Source organism: Leucopleurus acutus (genome assembly GCF_964270905.1).
Source record: "Leucopleurus acutus genome assembly, chromosome: 1".
Classification (NCBI taxonomy): domain Eukaryota; kingdom Metazoa; phylum Chordata; class Mammalia; order Artiodactyla; family Delphinidae; genus Leucopleurus; species Leucopleurus acutus.
In genome coordinates, this window is record NC_139142.1 from 167,150,642 (window position 1) to 167,170,174 (window position 19,533).

Sequence of the window (19,533 nt, forward strand, 5' to 3'; positions counted from 1 at the left end):
TTATTGAGGTATAGTTGATTTACAATATTATATTAGTTTTCAGGTATACAACAGAGGGATCCAAAATTTTTACAGATTATACTCCATTTGAAGTTATCTTAAAATATTGAACCCAGAGATCTTATAGTTCATCTTCCTGAACCTTTTTCTACTACAGACAGGGAAACTGAGACCCAGAGAGGTGACATTTTTTGCTCATCGTTATGTCCCTCCTCCACACCAGGGGATTCTCAAGGTTTTACATATATCCTTTTCAATTCTAAAACGCAAGAGTCTATATTTACAAGAATAACTTAGATTTCAGAAATTTTCTTTGGAATTTGAAAAAGTTGACAAACTTATTCTTATTTAAAATATCTGTGAGATTGCCTTAAAGATTTGTTTTTGAAAGGCTAGGGCTACCTCGTCCATTATATCAGAAGATTCTATTTGGGATCAACCTTTTTGTCATGTTTTTTCTGGAGCTATATACAAACAGGGTTACTGATCTGGTTGGGAAGTGGAAGGGAACCAAGAAAACCCTCCAGAAAAGCCTTCAGGGAAAAATGAATTACTAAATAAGTATTTAGTCTTCCAAATGTTCACCAAACCTTCAGACATTCATAAAAATGGACTGGAAGAAGGACCTAGGAGTTCCCCACCCTTTCTTAATCTTTAGGCTATCAAAATTAAATGCTGCAAACACTAAAACATAAAAATGTTTTAAAATAGAGAAGATATAGTTTGCACATACTTTTCATGAATCTTCAAGACTCGGTGAACTATAGGAATCTCTCTTCCTTCTATCCTAAAAACAACAATTTCTCCCACTCGTATGGGATCTTCAACTCGATTTGTTAGAAAGAGAAGATCTCCTCTATGAAATGCAGGTTCCATGCTGCCACTGGGAGGGAAAGAAGAATATAATAGCAAAAGAAAGCCTGAGATTAAATTTACTTTCAACGTTAGATATGCAACAAACAATTAGAAGTATCACCTTTGGAATATACTTAATATCTTAACAAATATATCAACATAAAATGTGTACTGTCCTCCAAATATGGTTTCCTCAGACTAGTTATACTACAGGTTTCCTTTAGTTAATAGCCTTCATAACTAGTTCCATTTCAACCATTACTATTCAAAGGAGCTTAAATTTTGAAAAGGGCAATGTTACTAATTCTTTAACCTTTTAAAACTTCAAGTGACAAACAATATATAAAAGAGTGAACTTTATAATCACTGTCCTTATTCTCACTTCATCTGAAAACGCTAAAGATATTCAGATGAGAACTGGATCATCTTTTCCTGACATTTATAAAGATACAGACCAAGATGACCTTATGGTTTCAACCCAACAAGAAGGAAAACAGCTCATCAAGTCAAAGAACAGTCAGCGACAGAGATAATGCTTGCGCTATCAATTTATTTATTTAAAAAAGAGAAACAAGAAACAAAACCAAGGACAAGACCAGAGATTTTTGCCTAAGAATTTCAGAAACAAGCAAAGAATTCAATTCCATGGTAATTACGGATGACAAACTTCTAGAGTGTCTTCTTACCTTTCACCTGTTCTACCTTATACCAAGTTCTTCAAAGGTCCTAAGATATTTGCACTAATTAATGAAACTTTTCTTTCTATAAAGAAGTAGCCCATCAGTATTGTTTTCAGAAACTCAAGCTCCAGTTTTCATCAACAATAAATTTAGTAAGAAAAAACAGAAGACAAGGAAAAAAATTCAATACAGCAAAAATGACAAAGTCCAAACACTTCTGTTTGAAGACTCTGGTCCCTCTACATACATAAGGGAATATGGCAGTGGTTCCCAAACTTTGGTGCACACAAGAATCACCTGAGAAACTTAAAAGTCCCCACGCTCAGGTCATATCGCAAACCACTTAAATCAGAATGTCTGTGGATGAGAGAAGCAGGCATCCGTATTCGGTAAAGATCCCAAGTGATTCTAATATGAGCAAAATTCGGGAACCACTAGAAATGTGAATTTTCAGTACACGTTTATTCTTAAAAGTTTTGTTTAGGTTCCTCTTGGGGCAATGAGTTCCCTTTCTCAGAAGGTGTTCAGACAAAAGATAGAACATGTGTTTGGTGAAAATATTACAGAAGGTATTCTAGACATGAAATTTTCAAGTTTTTATTTTGGCTCTTTTTTAAAATCAGTGACATCCTTTGTTCAAATAAAACCTTGCTTGAAAATGATATAAATGAAATAGATAAAAGCTGAGTTGTTCTGGGTGAATGACTCATCTTTATCGAGCACTTATTATATGCAGAGTGCCAATTTTAAGAGTTTTTTTAAAACTATCTTCAGAACAACTCTATGATGTAGGTACTATTATTATCCCAACTTTATAGATAAGGAGACTGAGGCTTAGAATGGCCTAGAGTTGTAAATTAAAAAAATGATAAAGGTGAGATTTGAACCAAGGAGGTTCACTCTCACTATGCTAAACTGCTTCTGAGATACTCTAGAATTTTAGCAGAGAGTATCATTATCATATTTGCATTTAAGAAACATCACTTCAGAAACTACAGAGTACATAGAAGACATTCAAATATTTATTGAATTGATGAGTAAACTGAAAAAGATGAGAAGGTAAATTGGGAGACCAGTTGTCCAGGCTATTACTTACAAGTGAATACTTGGTAATTATTAAAAGTGTTATTAAAAACATGGACACTGGAGAATGATAAGGGGAAAAGATTGAGAAAAGGATACACATACAGAATTACGTCAATTATGTAAGAAATAATATACATGAAAAAACAGACTAAAATGTTAATAGTGATTATATCCCAGAACTATGGGTGACTTAGTTTCATCTAGATTTTTTCTGTGATTTCAACATTTCATATAATGAAAGTATATTAACTTTTTTCTGATTATAAAAGCATTTTTTTAAAGGTTGTTACAACAGCCCAGGCAGGAAATGAGGGCTTGAAATAGAATAACAGCAGGGAGGACAGCTAAAAAAGGGTAGAATAGAGAGAGGGATAATAACAAATTCGATGGCCAACTGGCTATGACAGAAGAGGGGATCAAGAATGACTCCTAGGTTTTTAACACTGGCAACTGAGCAGATGGCTGTGATAGTCACAGAAATAGGAGGAAGAAGAACAGGTTTTTGGGAAAAGGAGATGAATTTTACTTTTATTAGGTGGAGTTTCAAATGCCTGGTCAACATCCAGATAGAGATGTTAGTGTAGGACGAAAACAAGAGTGTAGATTCAGGGAATAAAGTTGGATTAGAAAAAAAAAAAGATTTAAAAATTCAGATACAGGATTTCCCTGGTGGCACAGTGGTTGAGAGTCCGCCTGCCGATGCAGGGGACACGGGTTCGTGCCCTGGTCTGGGAAGATCCCACATGCCGCGGAGCGGCTAGGCCCGTGAGCCATGGCCGCTGAGCCTGCGCCTCCGGAGCCTGTGCTCCGCAACAGGAGAGGCCACAACAGTGAGATGCCCACGTACCGCAAAAAAAAAAATAATAATTCAGATACAGATGGCAATTAAAAACAGATAAAAGCATGTGGTAAGAGGATCATTAAAGAAATAACCAGGGGAAACTTTTAAAAAATTAAATAAATTATTGATAAACATCTTACTGTTATCTGATTAAACGATACTTTCAAATTTAATACATCAATCATGATCAATTTTATAAGAAGTTATATATAAATAATTTATATATAAATTAAACTGGGGAATTCCCTGGCGGTCCACCAATTAGGACTCCGCACTTCAACTGCAGAGGGCCCGGGTTCGATCCCTGGTGGGGGAACTAAAATCCCGCAAGCTGCGCGGCTTGGCCATAAATAAATAAAAATAAAAATAAATTAAACTGACTTCAGCTTCACAAAGGGGGAAAAAATCAGTTTTCAATGTTCCCTGAAACTTCAGTTAATAAAATAAATAATAAGAAAGTATTTTTGTCTTTATCCCCAGTGGTTTCACGAAAGTCCTAAAACTGGATTCTCAGTTGGCCTGAGTCCTCTGAGGCACATTTGGTTCCAGGTAAAAATTATATTCCTTGAAGTTTTATGAAATCACATAAATAACACCCAATCACATAAATTACCTTTCTCTAATGACTACTCCCTCCAGTCTTGACCAGATTCTCTTCTAATATGACCTGTCTCTTTTCATTTTTTTTCTTTATTCCAAACCAGCAATCAGAAAAGTTTAGTATACAAATAACCTAGCTACCAAATAACTTATCCAAACACTCCTTTTAAGCCCCAACTGATATTTTCAGGACCACCAAAATGTTCCACAGGTGCTTAGTCTAATCTCCTCTTCACTCCATCATTCCCAGTTTAAAGGTCATTAGATTGTACTTAAACATCTCCACTGAACAGAACTCACTCTGAAATAATTCCAGAAGAATCTTCAAAAGAAGCCTCCCTGGGCCTTCTCTCTACAGCTTTTCCCCACAGTGCCAATTAGTGTGGCTTCTCCTTCTGTTAGTGTTTGAACACTTCACAAATTGAAGCTCTCCACTGAGTTCAAGACTGGGAACTTAGGGCCACATAATTTTAAAACTGGAAAAGTCTTCTGACATCATCTAGGTCTAGTCTTCATTTTACAGATGAGGAAACTATGGTTCAGTCTATAAATGACTTGCCCAAGGCTGTAGTTAGACAATGAAAAAGCTAGAGACCCAAGTCTCTATACCCCTAGAATAGTACATTAAATGTTTTCCCAGGTAATAAACTCCAGACATTTCACTGTATCTCTAAAATCACAGTTGCATTTGATTACTAATAAATTCAGACCGAGGGTATGGGTATGAGTAAGGGAGGAGTAAGATACTGGCCACCCAGTGCTTCCAACCACTTGTTGCTGGAAGTATATCCTAGTATGACAATGAAAGAGTCAAGTTCATCTTGTTAAGAATAATGTACTATTATCTAGACTTTAGGTAATGTTAATGATTCAATTTATTTTATAGTTATACTCCATTATCTCCAGAAAAGACTTGAGATAGCTTACATAATTAAGCCCCAAATAAGACAGAACTACAATGATTCAAATAAATCACCAAGTGGTAATTCTCCAAAAATGAATTGCTAAATTAGGTTTTTAAATCCCTAAGAGTATGAGTACAAGGATAGGGAAGGAAGACAGTGGAGAAAAAAAAGTCAGTACTATTTGTCACTTTAAGAGATGGCATTAATATACTCAGAATTCCTGAAGTCTATTTAGAAGTGATATTTAAAGGTCAGCAGGAAACATGGAAATAATTAGTGATGCTTCTATACTGACACTGAAAACATGCTGTAGAAAAATTCTTAATTTGTAAAGATGATATATAATCTTGTAAATCTTGTAAATTAAATTTCCTGATATTCCAAAGTAAAGAATGTAAGAAGACAGAAGGATTTCAGGAAAATAAAGTATACCGAAATACTTTCTTAACAGATGTGCCAAAAATAAAGCTCACATAAACATTTCATAGAAAAGTCATGAGCCCTTTGGGATCTGAATGGAAAGTGCCTAACAAGGTTTAGAATTTCTCACAAGTGAGAAAGACTAACAAATTTTCTTCCAGGCCGTCTTCTGGGAAAGAGTAGTGTCTAAAGGAATGATACATCAGTTATTAAACACTTCAATTTTTCTCCCAAGTAATGCCATGCAATTCCATGCCTTGAAAAGAAAAACTGTTACCTGAGCACCACTACAATTGGACTTTCACTTCCAGTTATGACCATTAACCCCTTCCAGATCATTAGTGCCGAGGAGACAATCATTCCAAAATTTAGGACTTGATAATAGAGCTGTAAGAACAAGAGAAGATATCAGATCCATAATTATCCTCGCCTAGGAAAGCACTGAGTAGTATCAATTTTAAAGTTTTAAGTAGTACTATTAGGGCACCTGAAGTTCTAAGAAAACTCTTTAAAATACTGTAATGATTACACCATCAGCATCCCAGAACATCCCCACCCACTCACCCAAAGAACCCTGCTGTTTTGTTTGTTAAAATACATTACATTTATATAACGTTTTTTCAGAACTTTTCACATAAATTATTTTACTTGGGCTTCACGACCATTCAGCTTAAATTCAATCACATACATGACACATACCAGCCAACAGCAACATACCTCTGCTTCTAAACTCTAATACTTACTTTTCTACAATACTTATCCCTTGATAATTATGGGCTATTCAATGACATTTAACTTGACCCCTCATTTTACAGCTGAGGAAACTTAGTCTCAGAAAGGAAATGACTTATCAAAGTCATACAGCTTGTCAGTCACATAGTTAGGACTTGAAGGCCAGCCTTATGCCCTACAAAATTTACACTGCTCAACAAATTGTAAAATTCTATGACTTAAATAAGCAAAGGTATTTCAAGTGAGGGAAACATATGAGCTAACTGTGTTGGACTAATGCTGGATAATGAATAAAAGTAGAGACGATGACTGGACACCATGGCAGATAGTTCAGGAGAGGAAAAGATGGTGCTGGAGAGCAGTGACAGAAATCTGAAAAAGCATATTAAGCTCAGATTATGAAGACCCCTGAATGTACGAACGAAAATGTGAACTTATAAAGACAGTCATAAAATACTTTAAAGTGAAAAAGCAGAAGTTTCAAAAATATGTCCAATGTTAAGTTCACTTTCGTTATTTTAAAAAATATATGTGCTGGGACTTCCCTGGCAGTCCAGAGATTAAGACTTCATGCTTCCACTGCAGGAGGCGCAGGTCACGGGTTCGATCCCTGGTAGGGGACTAAGATCCTGCATGCCGCGTGGTGCGGCAAAAAAAAGAAATTATTTACATACATATATATATGTGTGTGCGTATATATATATATATATACGCACACACATATATATATATGAGTATATGGGCATTCTACAAGACAACTGTTACAGTCTTCAAAAATTCAATGTCATGAAAATAAAGGTGGGGTACTGGACTAAAGAGACATAATAACCAAATGTAACGCATAAACTCTGGTTAGATCTTGGTTCAAAAGAACAAAATGCATATAAGAAAAAACCCTAACTATAAAAGACATTTTGGGGTCAATTGGGGAAACTCAAATTATTACTTAAATGATACTAGGAAATTAGTGTTAATTTTCTTACATATGATAATGGTATTGTGGTATGTAGGACACTGTCACTCGTAAGAGACGCATGCTTAGCAGTAATTAGCTAGTAGTAGTAGTTAAGGGTGAACTGTCATATCTGCAATTTGTTTCAAAGGATTCAGAAAAAATTATATATATATACATATATATATATACACACACATACACATAAGTACATACAAAGCAAATATGGAAAAATGTTAAAAACTGTTAAACCTGTGATAGCTTACAGGTGTTTGCTGTACTATTCTTTCAAACTTTCTTTTTTTTTTTAGCTTTATTGAGGTATAACTGACAAAATTGTTAAGATAGTCAATATTCATAGTACAATGTGATGATTTGATATACCTTGTGAAAGAATTCCCCCAAGTTAATTAACACATTCATCACCTCACGTATTTACCCTTTTTTTTTCCTTGGGGGTGCGGGTGATACCTTACAATTTTTCTTATTTTTTAAAGTATAGACAAAACTGGAAGAAAATAAACTGGTTACACCTGGGGTTACAATACCAGGCAATTTTGTTTCATTTGTTTATCCACATTTTCTTTTCTCCTTTTAAAATTAATTTTTATTTTTATCAAAAGATTACATAGAGTCAAGAGATACATATTTTTTTAAAAAAACCCTGCATATCCTGGCCAGGGCAAGCCACCCCCAGCAATCCTTTTCACCTCTTTTAGCTATTTTACCCTCATGCTTCTAAAAATTAATTGCTTCTCTTTTCATAAATTTGGAACATCATCTATAAACTATTTATTATGATGAGGATTTTAGCTCTCATACCACTTTCTACTTTTTCCCCTGCAATTAACCTGTTTTTCCTGCATACTCTAAAAAAAGTTTCAGGTTGCATATTATTATAAACATATAGTTAATCTCTGGATGCACACACAAGAAACTGGGAACAATGGCTGCCTTTGGAAAGAGGAACTGGAACTCAAGGTGGAAGGAAAATTCTTTCCAATATACATGTGCACGTTTTTTAAGTTCTTACTAAATGCAAGTATCACCTATTCAAAAATAAGTTGTTTAGGTTTTTTTTTCTTAAGTCCATGCTAATGGCCAGAACACACTTCCAACGAAGTATGACATATTCTATCAACATAACATCATGCACAAAGGAAGAAAGAAAATATGGACGTTTTCTTGCGGACACTTAGAAATACCTGCTGTTCTTTGAGTAATATAGTAATATGACTATACAGGTGTGATTTGAAACCTAGTTTGACACTCCCATTTATGGTGAGAAAACTGAGGCACAGAGAAGCTAAGCGATGCACTCATGGCTGCACAGCTCTTGGCAGGCAGAGTAGCAACTAAAACTTAGGTCTCCTAAATTCCATCTCAAGACGGTAGCTTTTTTGTTTTTTTAATAGATCTTTATTGGAGTATAATTGCTTCACAATACTGTTAGTTTCTGTTGCACAACAAAGCAAATCAGCCATATGCATACACATGTCTCCACATCCCCTCCCTCTTGAGCCTCCCTCCCATCCTCCCTATCCCACCCCTCTAGGTCACCACAAAGCAGCAAGCCGATTTCCCTCTGCTATGCTGCTGCTTCCCACCAGAAAACTACCTTACATTCCGTAGTGTATATATGTCGATGCTACTCTCACTTCGCGTCAGCTTTGCCCTCTCACCCCATGTCCTCCAGTCCATTTTCTATGTCTACCTCTTTATTCCTGCCCTGCAACTAGGTTCATCACTACCTTTTTTTTTTTTGATTCCATATATATTTGTTAGCATATGGTATCTCTTTTCTCTTTCTGACTTACTTCACTCTGTATGACAGACTCTAGGTCCATCCACCTAACTACAAATGACTCAGTAACTTTTTATGGCTGAGTAATATTCCACTGCATATATGTACAACATCTTTATCCATTCATCTGTCAATGGACATTTATGTTGCTTCCATGTCCTGGCTATTGTTAACACTGCTGCAATGAACACTGTGGTACATATCTTCTTCTGAATTATGGTTTTCTCAGGGTATATGCCCAGTAGTGGGATTGTAGGGTCATATGGTAGTTCTACTTTTAGTTTTTTAAGGAAACTCCATACTGTTTTTCATAGTGGTTGTATCAATTTACATCCCCACCAACAGTGCAAGAGGGTTCCCTTTTCACCACACCCTTTCCATCATTTATTGTTTCTAGATTTTTTGATAATGGCCATTCTGGCCGGTGTGAGGTGATACCTCATTGTAGTTTTGATTTGCATTTCTCTAATAATTAGTGATGTTGAGCATCTTTCATATGCCTCTTGGTCATCTGTATGTCTTCCTTGGTGAACTGTCTATTGAGGTCTTCCGCCCATTCTTTAACTGGATTGTTTTTTTTGATATTGTGTTCCATGAGCTGTTTGTGTATTTTTGAGATTAATCCTTTGTCTGTTGTTTCATTTGCAAGTATTTTCTCCCATTCTGAGGGTTCTCTTTTTTGTCTTGTGTATGGTTTCCTTTGCTGTGCAAAAGCTTATAAGTTTAATTAAGTCCCATTTGTTTATTTGTTTTTATTTCCGTTACTCTAGGAGGTGGGTCAAAAAAGATCTTGCTGTGGTTTATGTCAAAGAGTGTTTTTCCTATGTTTTCCTCTAAGAGTTTTATAGTGCCTGGTCTTACATTTAAGTCCTTAATCCATTTGGAGTTTATTTTTGTGTATGGTGTTAGGGAGTGTTCTCATTTCATTCTTTTACATGCAGCTGTCCAGATTTCCCAGCACCACTTATCGAAGAGGCTATCTTTTCTCCACTGTATGTTTTTGCCTCTTTTGTCGTAAATTAGGTGCCCATACGTGCACAGGTTTATCTGGGCATTCTATCTTGTACCACTGATCTATATTTGTTTTTGTGCCAGTACCATACTGCCTTGATTACTGTAGCTTTGTGGTATAGTTTGAAGTCGGGCAGCCTGATTCCTCCCCCTGCAATTTCCTTTCTCAAGAATGCTTTGGCTATTCAGGGTCTTTTGTATTTCCATACAAATTGTAAAATTTTTTGTTAATTCTGTGAAGAATGCCATTGGTAGTTTGATAGGGATTGCACTGAATCTGTAGATTGCCTTGGATAGTACAGTCATTTTCACAATATTGATTCTTCCAATCCAAGAACATGGTCTATTTCTCCATCTGTTTATGTCATCTTTGATTTCTTTCATCAGTGTCTTATAGTTTTCTGAGTACAAGTCTTTCGCCTCCTTAGGCAGGTTTATTCCCTAGGTATTTTATTCTTTTTCTTGCAATGGTAAATGGGAGTGTGTCCTTAATTTCTCTGATTTTTCATTGTTGGTATATAAGAATGCCAGAGATTTCTGTGCATTAATTTTGTATCCTGCGACCTTACCAAATTCACTGATTAGCTTTAGGAGTTTTCTGGTGGCATCTTTAGGATTTTCTATGTATAGTATCATGTCATCAGCAAACAGAGGCAGTTTTACTTATTTTCCAGTTTGTATTCCTTTTATTTCTTTTTCTTCTCTGATTGCCGTGGCTAAGACTTACAAAACTATGTTGAATAAGAGTGGTGAGAGTGGACATCCTTGAATTGTTCCAGATCTTAGTGGAAATGCTTTCAGTTTTTCACCATTGAGTATGATGCTTGCTGTGGGTTTGTCATATACGGCTTTTATTATGTTGAGGTAGGTTCCCTCTTTGCCCACTTTCTGGAGAGTTTTTATCATAAATGGGTGTTGAATTTTGTCAAAAGCTTTTTCTGCATCTATTGAGATGATCATATGGTTTTTATCCTTCAGTTCGTTAACGTGGTGTATCACATTGATTGATTTGCATATATTGAAGAATCCTTGCATCCCTGGGATAAATCCCACTTGATCATGGTGTATGACCCTTTTAATGTGCTGTTAGGTTCTGTTTGCTAGTATTTTGTTCAGGATTTTTGCATCTATGTTCACCAGGGATATTGGTCTATAATTTTCTTTTTTTGTGATATCTTTTTCTGGTTTTGGTATCAGGGTGATGGTGGCTTTGTAGAATGAATTTGGGAGTGTCTCTCCCTCTGCAATTTTTTGGAAGAGTTTGAGAAGTATCAGTGTTAGGTCTTTTCTAAATATTTGATAGAATTTGCCTGTGAAGCCATCTGATCCTGGCCTTTTGTCTGTTGGAAGATTTTTAATTATGGTTTCAATTTCATTACTTGTGATAGGTCTGTTTATATTTTCTAATTCTTCCTGGTTCAGTCTTGGAAAGTTGTACCTTTCCAAAAATTTGTCCGTTTCTTCGTGGTTGTCCATTTTATTGGCATATAGTTGTTTGTAGTAGCCTCTTATAAGCCTTTGTATTTCTGTAATGTCAGCTGTGATTTCTCCTTTTTCACTTCTAATTTTATTGATTTGTGTCCTCTCCATTTTTTTCTAGACGAGTCTAAGGGTTTATCAATTTTGTTTATCTCCTCAAAGAACCAGCTTTTAGTTTTATTGGTTTTTGCTATTGTTTTCTTCATTTCTATTTCATTTATTTCTGCTCTGATCTTTATGATTTCTTTCCTTCTACTGACTTTGGGTTTTCTCTGTTCTTCTTTCCCTAGTTATTTTAAGTGTAGGGTTTACTTGAGATTTTTCTTATTTCTTGAGGTGAGGTTGTATTGCTATAAACTTCCCTCTTAGAACTCCTTTTGCTGTGTTCCACAGGTTTTGGGTCATTGTGTTTTCGTTGTCATTTGTTTCTATGTATTTTTTAATTTCTTTGATTTCTTCAGCGATCTCTTGGCTATTTAGTAGCACACTGTTTAGCCTCTATGTAATTGTGTTTTTTACAGTTTTTTTCCTGTAATTGATTTCCAATCTCATAGTGTTGTGGTCAGAAAAGATGCTTGATATTATTTCAATTTTCTTAAATTTACTGAGGCTTGATTTGTGACCCAAGATGTGATCTATCCTGGAGAATGTTCCATGTGCACTTGAAAAGAAAGTGTATTCTGCCACTTTTGGGTGGAATGTCCTATAAATATCAATTAGATCTGGTCTATTGTGTCATTTAAAGCTTGTGTTTCCTTATTAATTTTCTGTTTGGATGATCTGTCCATTGGTGTAACTGGGGTGCTAAAATCCACTACTATTATTGTGTTACTGTTGATTTCTCCTTTCATGGTTGTTAGCATTTGCCTTATGTATTGAGGTGCTCCTATGTTGGGTGCATAAACATTTATGATTGTTATATCTTCTTCTTAGATTGATCCTTTGATTATTATGTAGTATCCCTCCTTATCTCTTGTAACTGTCTTTAATTTAAAGTCTATTTTATCTGATATGAGTATTGCTACTCCAGCTTTCTTTTGATTTCCACTTGCATGGAATATCTTTTTCCATCCCTTCACTTTCAGTCTGTATGTGTCCCCAGGTCTGAAGTGGGTATCTTGTAGACGGTATTTATGTGGGTCTTGTTTTCGTATCCATTCAGCTAGTCTGTGTCTTTTGGTTGGGGCATTTAATCCATTTGCATTCAAGGTTATTGTCGATATGAATGTTCCTATTACCATTTTCTTAATTGTTTTGGGTTTGTTTTTGTGGGTCTTTTTCTTCTCTTGTGTTTTCCACTTAGAGAAGTTTCTTCAGCATTTGTTGCAAAGCTGGTTTGGTGGTGCTGAATTCTCTTAGCTTCTGCTTGTCTGAAAAGCTTTTGATTTCTCCACAGAATCTGAATGAGATCCTTGCCGGGTAGAGTAATCTTGGTTGTAGCTTCTTCCCTTTCGTCACTTTAAATATGTCATGCCACTCCCTTCTGGCTTGTAGAGTTTCTGCTGAGAAATCAGCTGTTAACCTTATGGGAGATCCCTTGTATGTTATTTGTCATTTTTGCCTTGCTGCTTTCAATAATTTTTCTTTGTCTTTAATTTTTGCCAGTTTGATTATTATGTGTCTGGGCGTGTTTCTCCTTGGGTTTATCCTGTATGGGACTCTCTGCGCTTCCTGGACTTGGGTGGCTATTTCCTTTCCTATGTTAGGGAAGTTTTCAACGACAATCTCTTCAAATACTTTCTCAGACCCTTTCTTTTTTCTCTTCTTCTTCTGGGACCCCTATAATTCGAATGTTGGTGCGTTTAGTGTTGTCCCAGAGGTCTCTGAGATTGTCTTCAATTATTTTCATTCTTTTTTTTATTCTGCTCCTCTGTAGTTATTTCCACCACTTTGTCTTCCAGCTCACTTATTCATTCTTCTGCCTCAGTTATTCTGTTATTGATTCCTTCTAGTGTATTCTTCATTTCAGTTATTGTGCTGTTCATCTCTGTTTGTTTGTCCTTTAGTTTGTCTAGCTCTTTGTTAAACATTTCTTGTATTTTCTCAGTCCATGCCTCCATTCTATTTCCAAGATTCTGGATCATCTTTACTATCATTACTCTGAATTTTTTTTCAGGTGGACTGCCTATTTCATCTTCATTTATTTGGTCTTGTAGGTTTTTACCTTGCTCTTTCATCTGTGACTTTTTTTTTTTTTTTTTATTAGTGGGATTGTGTTCCTGTCTTACTGGTTGTTTGGCCTGAGGCTTCCAACACTGGGGTTTGTAGGCTATTGGGTAGAGCTGAGTCTTGGTGCTGAGATGAGGAACTCCATGAGACCTCACTCTGATAAATATTCCCTGGAGTCTGAGGTTCTCTTGTTAGTCCAGTGGTTCAGACTCAAGAGTCCCACTGCAGGAGCTTCAGCCGGACCCTGGGCTCGTGAACCAAGATCCCCCGAGCCGCCTGAGGCGTAGAAAGAAAAACCAAAAAACATACAAAAAAACAAAAAACAATAACAAAGTAAAAAATAAAATTAGACTAGGAAACTAATAGATAAGTTAGGAAGAATATAAAAATAAAAGTATAGATGAATAAACAACCAGAAGGTACATCAATACCACAATAGTAAAAAAGAGAAGGGGAAAAAGAAAAAGGGAGGGGGAGGCCTTGGTTGTGGAGGGCAGGGCCTAAGCAGGGGCGAGGTTTGGGCGGTAGGTGGGGCCAATGCTCAGGACCCACAGGACTGGAAAAGGCCCTGGGGGCTGTGGGGGGTGGGGCTCAGGCTCAAGGGACAGAAGGGGCCCAGGCGTGCCCCCACCTCTAGTCTCAGAGGGCGGGGGACCTCACCTGGGATCCCAGCAGGCTTCCTGGTCTTGAGTGGGTAGGGCAATCGCCCTCTGCTCCTCTCTTGCTCCTCCTGGAGGGCCCCTCCCACTTGCCTCTCCTGATCTCCCAGGTCTCCTTCCTATGCCCTCAAGGACCCACATGGCCTGGAGGGGGCTTTGGAGAGCAGGGGACCCGCCTGGGAGCTTAGCAGGCTCCCTGTGCCTGAGTGGGTGGGGCAACCGCCCTCCACTCCTTGCCTGCTCTTTCCGGGGGCCCCTTCCGCCTGCCACTCCTGATCTCTCCGGCCTCAGGGGTGCTGATCCTGTCTGGCCTCCACTTCTCCTCCCCCCCTCAGTCCCCCTACATCCTACCGGTTCACTTTGGGGTTCCTTCCGTCTCCTTGGGTATCAGAGTCCCCCACCAGCAGCTGGCAGGCACCCTAGTTGTAGGGAGATGCTAACTCCACGTCTTCCCACACCGCCATCTTGACTCCACCTCAAGACAGTAGCTTTTTAAAAGACAAAAAATGGTCTTTTTATTCCAAAGACAGATTTGAGGAAGTAGAGTGGGAGAGGCTAAAAGCAGGAAAACTAGCTTCTAAGAAGTGATTATGGTCAACCTGTGGATCAGCAGTCAGGAATTCAGCTAAAGGCTCTATTTTCCAAACTTCCCATGCTAAGAAAGCCACCTATACTACTGGTTAGGACAATAGATTATGGGCCCCGATCCAGAATCACTGAAGGAAGGGCTGTGGGATTCCATAAAAACTATAAACTATAGTTTCATGATTCCTTATTTAACACCCTTGGGGGTCAGAAATGCTTCGTAATTCAGAATTGTCCAGATTTTGAAAAGGTAACATACCATATAGCACATAACACCCCAAGCAGGCAATATCCCATAATCAACCATATTAATATTTCTCCAGCAAAACATAAAAAATTCACACTGAAATAAATAAAACTAAAAATAGCTACATGTCAGCCAGTTCAAATCTGTTTTGTTGAGGAAAATCTTTCCATTTTCAGAAGGGCACAGATGTAGCATTGTCAGAACAGGTGTGCAATATCTAATAAAATAACTGTTCTTTTTTTTTTTTTGGCCATGCTATGCAGTGTATGGGATCTTAGTTCCCCAACCAGGGATGGGACCCGTGCCCCCTGCATTAGGAGTGCAGAGTCTTAACGACTGGGCTGCCAGGGAAGTCCCTAAAATAACTGTCCTTTAAAAGAAAAATGAAAGACTTAAAAAATCGTGATTTTCTCTGTCCCTGCCAGGAGGTCACTATAATTACCCTTCTCTTTTTCTTCAGACATGTAATACTACTTTTTGCTATAGAATCATTGTTGTGAAATGCATCTAATCATCAAGATTATCCTCATCATTCTTATTAGAGAAAGAGGTTAAAAGTCCCTCAATACATGTAACTGGCAAATGTTCCTTAAAAGGTGCCTGTTTGAATACTGCTAAGTCAGTATGTGAGCCAAAACCTAGACAGAAGCACACTATTTGCTAAAACAAATACTCTACCTGAGCAAGTTTGAAAATGTCCTATTTTTCTCTTTCTTTTCTCCCCTTTTTCGTGACAAAAATCTTTACTGAAAAGACAAACATATTGCCTCCCTAGCCCCTGCTTTCTTTACCACTATATCTGAATGCTAATGAATATACAGAATCAACGTACAGAAAGAAGTGCTTTTTTGGGTATTGGCAGAAATAAGGTGGCAGCTACCTAACCTTCTCATACCATTTGGCCACATCAAGCTAACTATTAATAAGACATTGTGACATAAGTAGAATAATAACCACAGAATTGAATAGCCCCATTATTTTTTCTAAGAAGTGACTGGAACATTATATCCCTCAGTGTTCAAGGTGTAACTAGAAAAGAATGTTATTAAAACCAGTCAAAGCTCTATGTAATATCTTTCGGTAGCTATGGTATAGGGAGATTTGTGTGTGCTATTTTTCTTTTGCACTTTTGGGAAGTAGTGTGTGGAGACTTCCCCCAAAAGTTCCGTGACTAGAATAATCCACATGACAACTTAAAATAAACAGTAAGTAATAAATAACAAGAATTTAAGAAAAACCTACAACAGAAAATTCAGCAAAATAAAGCTGATAGTAAGTTTAAATATTATAATTTAACAAGCCACAATCTGGAAATTATGTACTGTGCATTTATCCTTTAGTTATCAAATATACCATTATATTTCCTGTTCTTGTAAGAGGTACTTGAAGTTCAACATATAGGATATTTACATAGAAGTCAGACTTCTAGCCATCTCAAGCAAAGACAGAAGTGACCATGGAAGCAAAAATGTGTCTTAGAGCTACAAAATAGCCATTGGCCTAAGTCTTAAATTCCACTTACCATGCGACCTCAAACTAAGAGACTCATTAATTCATAACCACAATTCCACTGGTTTCTAACTCATAGAAGCAGCAGCAGAAGCTAGGGCATTAGAGGCAGATACACGGACAGCAGGTACAAGTGAAACTGATGGTGTTGGAAAAACTGAAGTGTATTCAGAATAGACACTGTTATTATGGTCCAATAAAGTCACTGATAGTCCCAGTGAGGATCTTAAAAGATTAACAACGATAACAAAAGTTCCTGAATAGTCTAAACAGGCATAATACCAATAAGATAATTTTCATTTTAAAAAATCCATTAAATCTTTTAAAAATCTGACAAATGAAAACACAACACATGTACAGCAGTTTCATTCATAACAGCCTCAAATTGGGAGAAAAAAAAAGACAAAAACCCAAATGTCCATCAACAGGTGAATAAATAAATTACAACATTTCCAAGTAATGGAAAACTACTCAGGAATAGAAAACATGAACTACTGAAACACACAACATAGATGAATCTTGAATATATGCTATTCAGGCCAAACTGGAGGAAAAGGGACCAAATTTACCTCTGAAATAACTAAAACACTGGACAAAGTATATGAAACAAAGGTTTTCAGACACTGGACATGTGACTGTGTCCAGGTAGCATAGGACTATGAAAGGAGAAACAAGGTGAGCCCTACAATTGCCCCAATTTACAGAATGGATAGTTTCCAGGCCACAGGGCAAAACAGAAATGTAGCCAGAGCCTAGAAGTCTCCTCGACTTGAGGATAAAGAACTGGGAGTTTGGGGAAGTGAAGGCAACTTAAGATTGTAGGGCAGTACAGAAATGAGAACTACACAAAGATCTACAGATGGTCTCTCCTCAAGTCTTCAGCTGAGTGATGATCAGCAATGATCAGCACATGCATTTCAGGGAAGTACCAAGGACGGAAAAAGAACCAACTAAAAGGAGCAGATAGGACAATTCTAAAAGTTCATATGCGGCAGGGATAATTTGCTTCCACCAGCCAGAGTGGAAATGTTCATAACACATGGGCTTTGGATAGCATACTCAAAAGTTATTGCTCAGTTGTGGTGCAAAATTAACCTTAGACTGAAGGCTGCTCTGGACTTGCCTAACAAAGCCTTTTAAAAAAGCCTTGAGGGCTTCCCTGGTGGCGCAGTGGTTGGGAGTCCGCCTGCCGATGCAGGGGACGTGGGTTTGTGCCCCGGTCCGGGAGGATCCCACATGCTGTGGAGCGGCTGGGCCCATAAGCCATGGCTGCTGAGCCTGTGCGTCCGGAGCCTGTGCTCTGCAACGGGAGAGGCCACGGCAGTGAGAGGCCCGCGTACCGCCAAAAAAAAAAAAAAAAAAGCCTTGAAACAGGAATTCCCTGGCAGTCCAGTGGTTAGGACTCAGTGCTTTCACTGCCGTGGCCCAGGTTTAATCCCTGGTCAGGAAACTAAGATCCCACAAATTGTGTGGTGTGGCAAAAGAAATAAAAATAAAAGGTAGGGGGAAAGACTAAGCACATTAAATAGAGACTTAGATGATAGAAAATATATCCAAGACCCAGCCCAAACCTCTGGAGATGAAAAAGAATATGTCTGAAATGAAAACCACACAGCATACCACCCTGAAAGCACCCAATCTTGTCTGAAAACCACACAGAATGGAATAACAGCAGATTAGACATCACAGAAGAAAAGTTTAGTGAAACTGAAGTCATAGCAATAAAAAACTATTTCAGGATGCAACTAGAGATTATCATACTAAATGAAGTCAGAAAGAGAAAGACAAATACCATATGATATCACTTATATGTGCAATCTAAAATATGGCACAATGAACCTATGTACAAAACAGAAACAGACTCACAGACATAGAGAACAGACTTGTGGTTGCCAAGGCGGGGAGGGGGAGGGAGAGGGATGGATTGGGAGTTTAGGGTTGGTAGATGCAAACTATTACATTAAGAATGGATAAACAACAAGTTTATGTATAGCATAATGTATACTACAGGGAACTATATTCAATATCCTGCGATAAACCATAATGGAAAAGAATAGGAGAAACAGAAAAATCCATAGTTATAGTCAGAAATGTCAACACCCCCTTTCAATAACTGATACAGCAGGAAGACAAAAAAATCAATAAGCATAGAGAAGATTTGAACAACACTACCAACCAATTTGACCTAACTGATATTTACAGAACATTCTGCCCGACAACAGCAGATACACATTCCTTTTAAGTACACAGAGAACATTCACCAAGATAGACCATATTCAAGACCACAAAACAAATCTCAATAAATAGAAAGGGATTTGAATTATGCAAAGAGTATTCTCCAATCACAATGGAATGAAAATAGAAATCAGTAACAGAAAGATACCTGAAAAATTCCCCCAAATGTTTAGAAATCAAATAACACTTCTAAATCACCCATGGTAAAAGAAGAAATCAAAAGAGAATAAAAATACAACATTTCAAAATTTGTAGGATGCACCTAAAGTAGTATGTAAAGGGAATTTTATAGTAGTAAAGGCCTATGTTAAGAAAACAGAAATGTCTCAAATTATATGTTGTATTTTTATTTATACTCAGTTCAAAATATTTTGCAATTTCCCTTGTGATTCTCCTTTGACCCATGGGTTATTTAGAAATGCACTGTTTAATTTCCAAATATTTGTGGATTTCCCAAATTAAGCTTCCACCTTAAAACACTAGGAAAGCCAAATGAAATCCAAAGTAACTCACAAAAAAGAAATACTAAAAATATGAGTAGAAATAAGTGAAACTGAAGACAGGAAAACAGTAAAGAAAAGCAAACCAAAAGTTGGTTCTTTGAGGAGATCCATTAGCCAGACTAATGAGGAAAAAAAGAAAGATATGAATTACTGATATCAGGAAGGAATGAGAGAGGTGACATCACTAGACTAATACTTATTAATTTGTATTAATATACAAATATCAAGAGGATAATAAGTATTGTGAATACCTTTATACCA

At 37.1% G+C, this 19,533-nt stretch overlaps 1 protein-coding gene across 3 annotated transcripts in view; it reads right to left on the bottom strand.

Annotated features, from left to right (window-relative positions):
• SEC11A (SEC11 homolog A, signal peptidase complex subunit) overlaps positions 1–19,533 on the bottom strand; it is a 50,738-nt gene that overhangs the window by 17,002 nt on the left and 14,203 nt on the right. The window contains exons 2-3 of one of the 3 annotated variants that reach the window (XM_082841548.1): positions 5,665–5,774; positions 734–883 (exon numbers count right to left, since the gene is read on the bottom strand). In XM_082841548.1, coding sequence (XP_082697674.1) covers positions 734–883; positions 5,665–5,774 — 260 coding nt within the window. The remainder of the gene's footprint in view (positions 1–733; positions 884–5,664; positions 5,775–19,533) is intronic. The other 2 variants (XM_082841550.1, XM_082841549.1) reach the window with 2 other exon arrangements.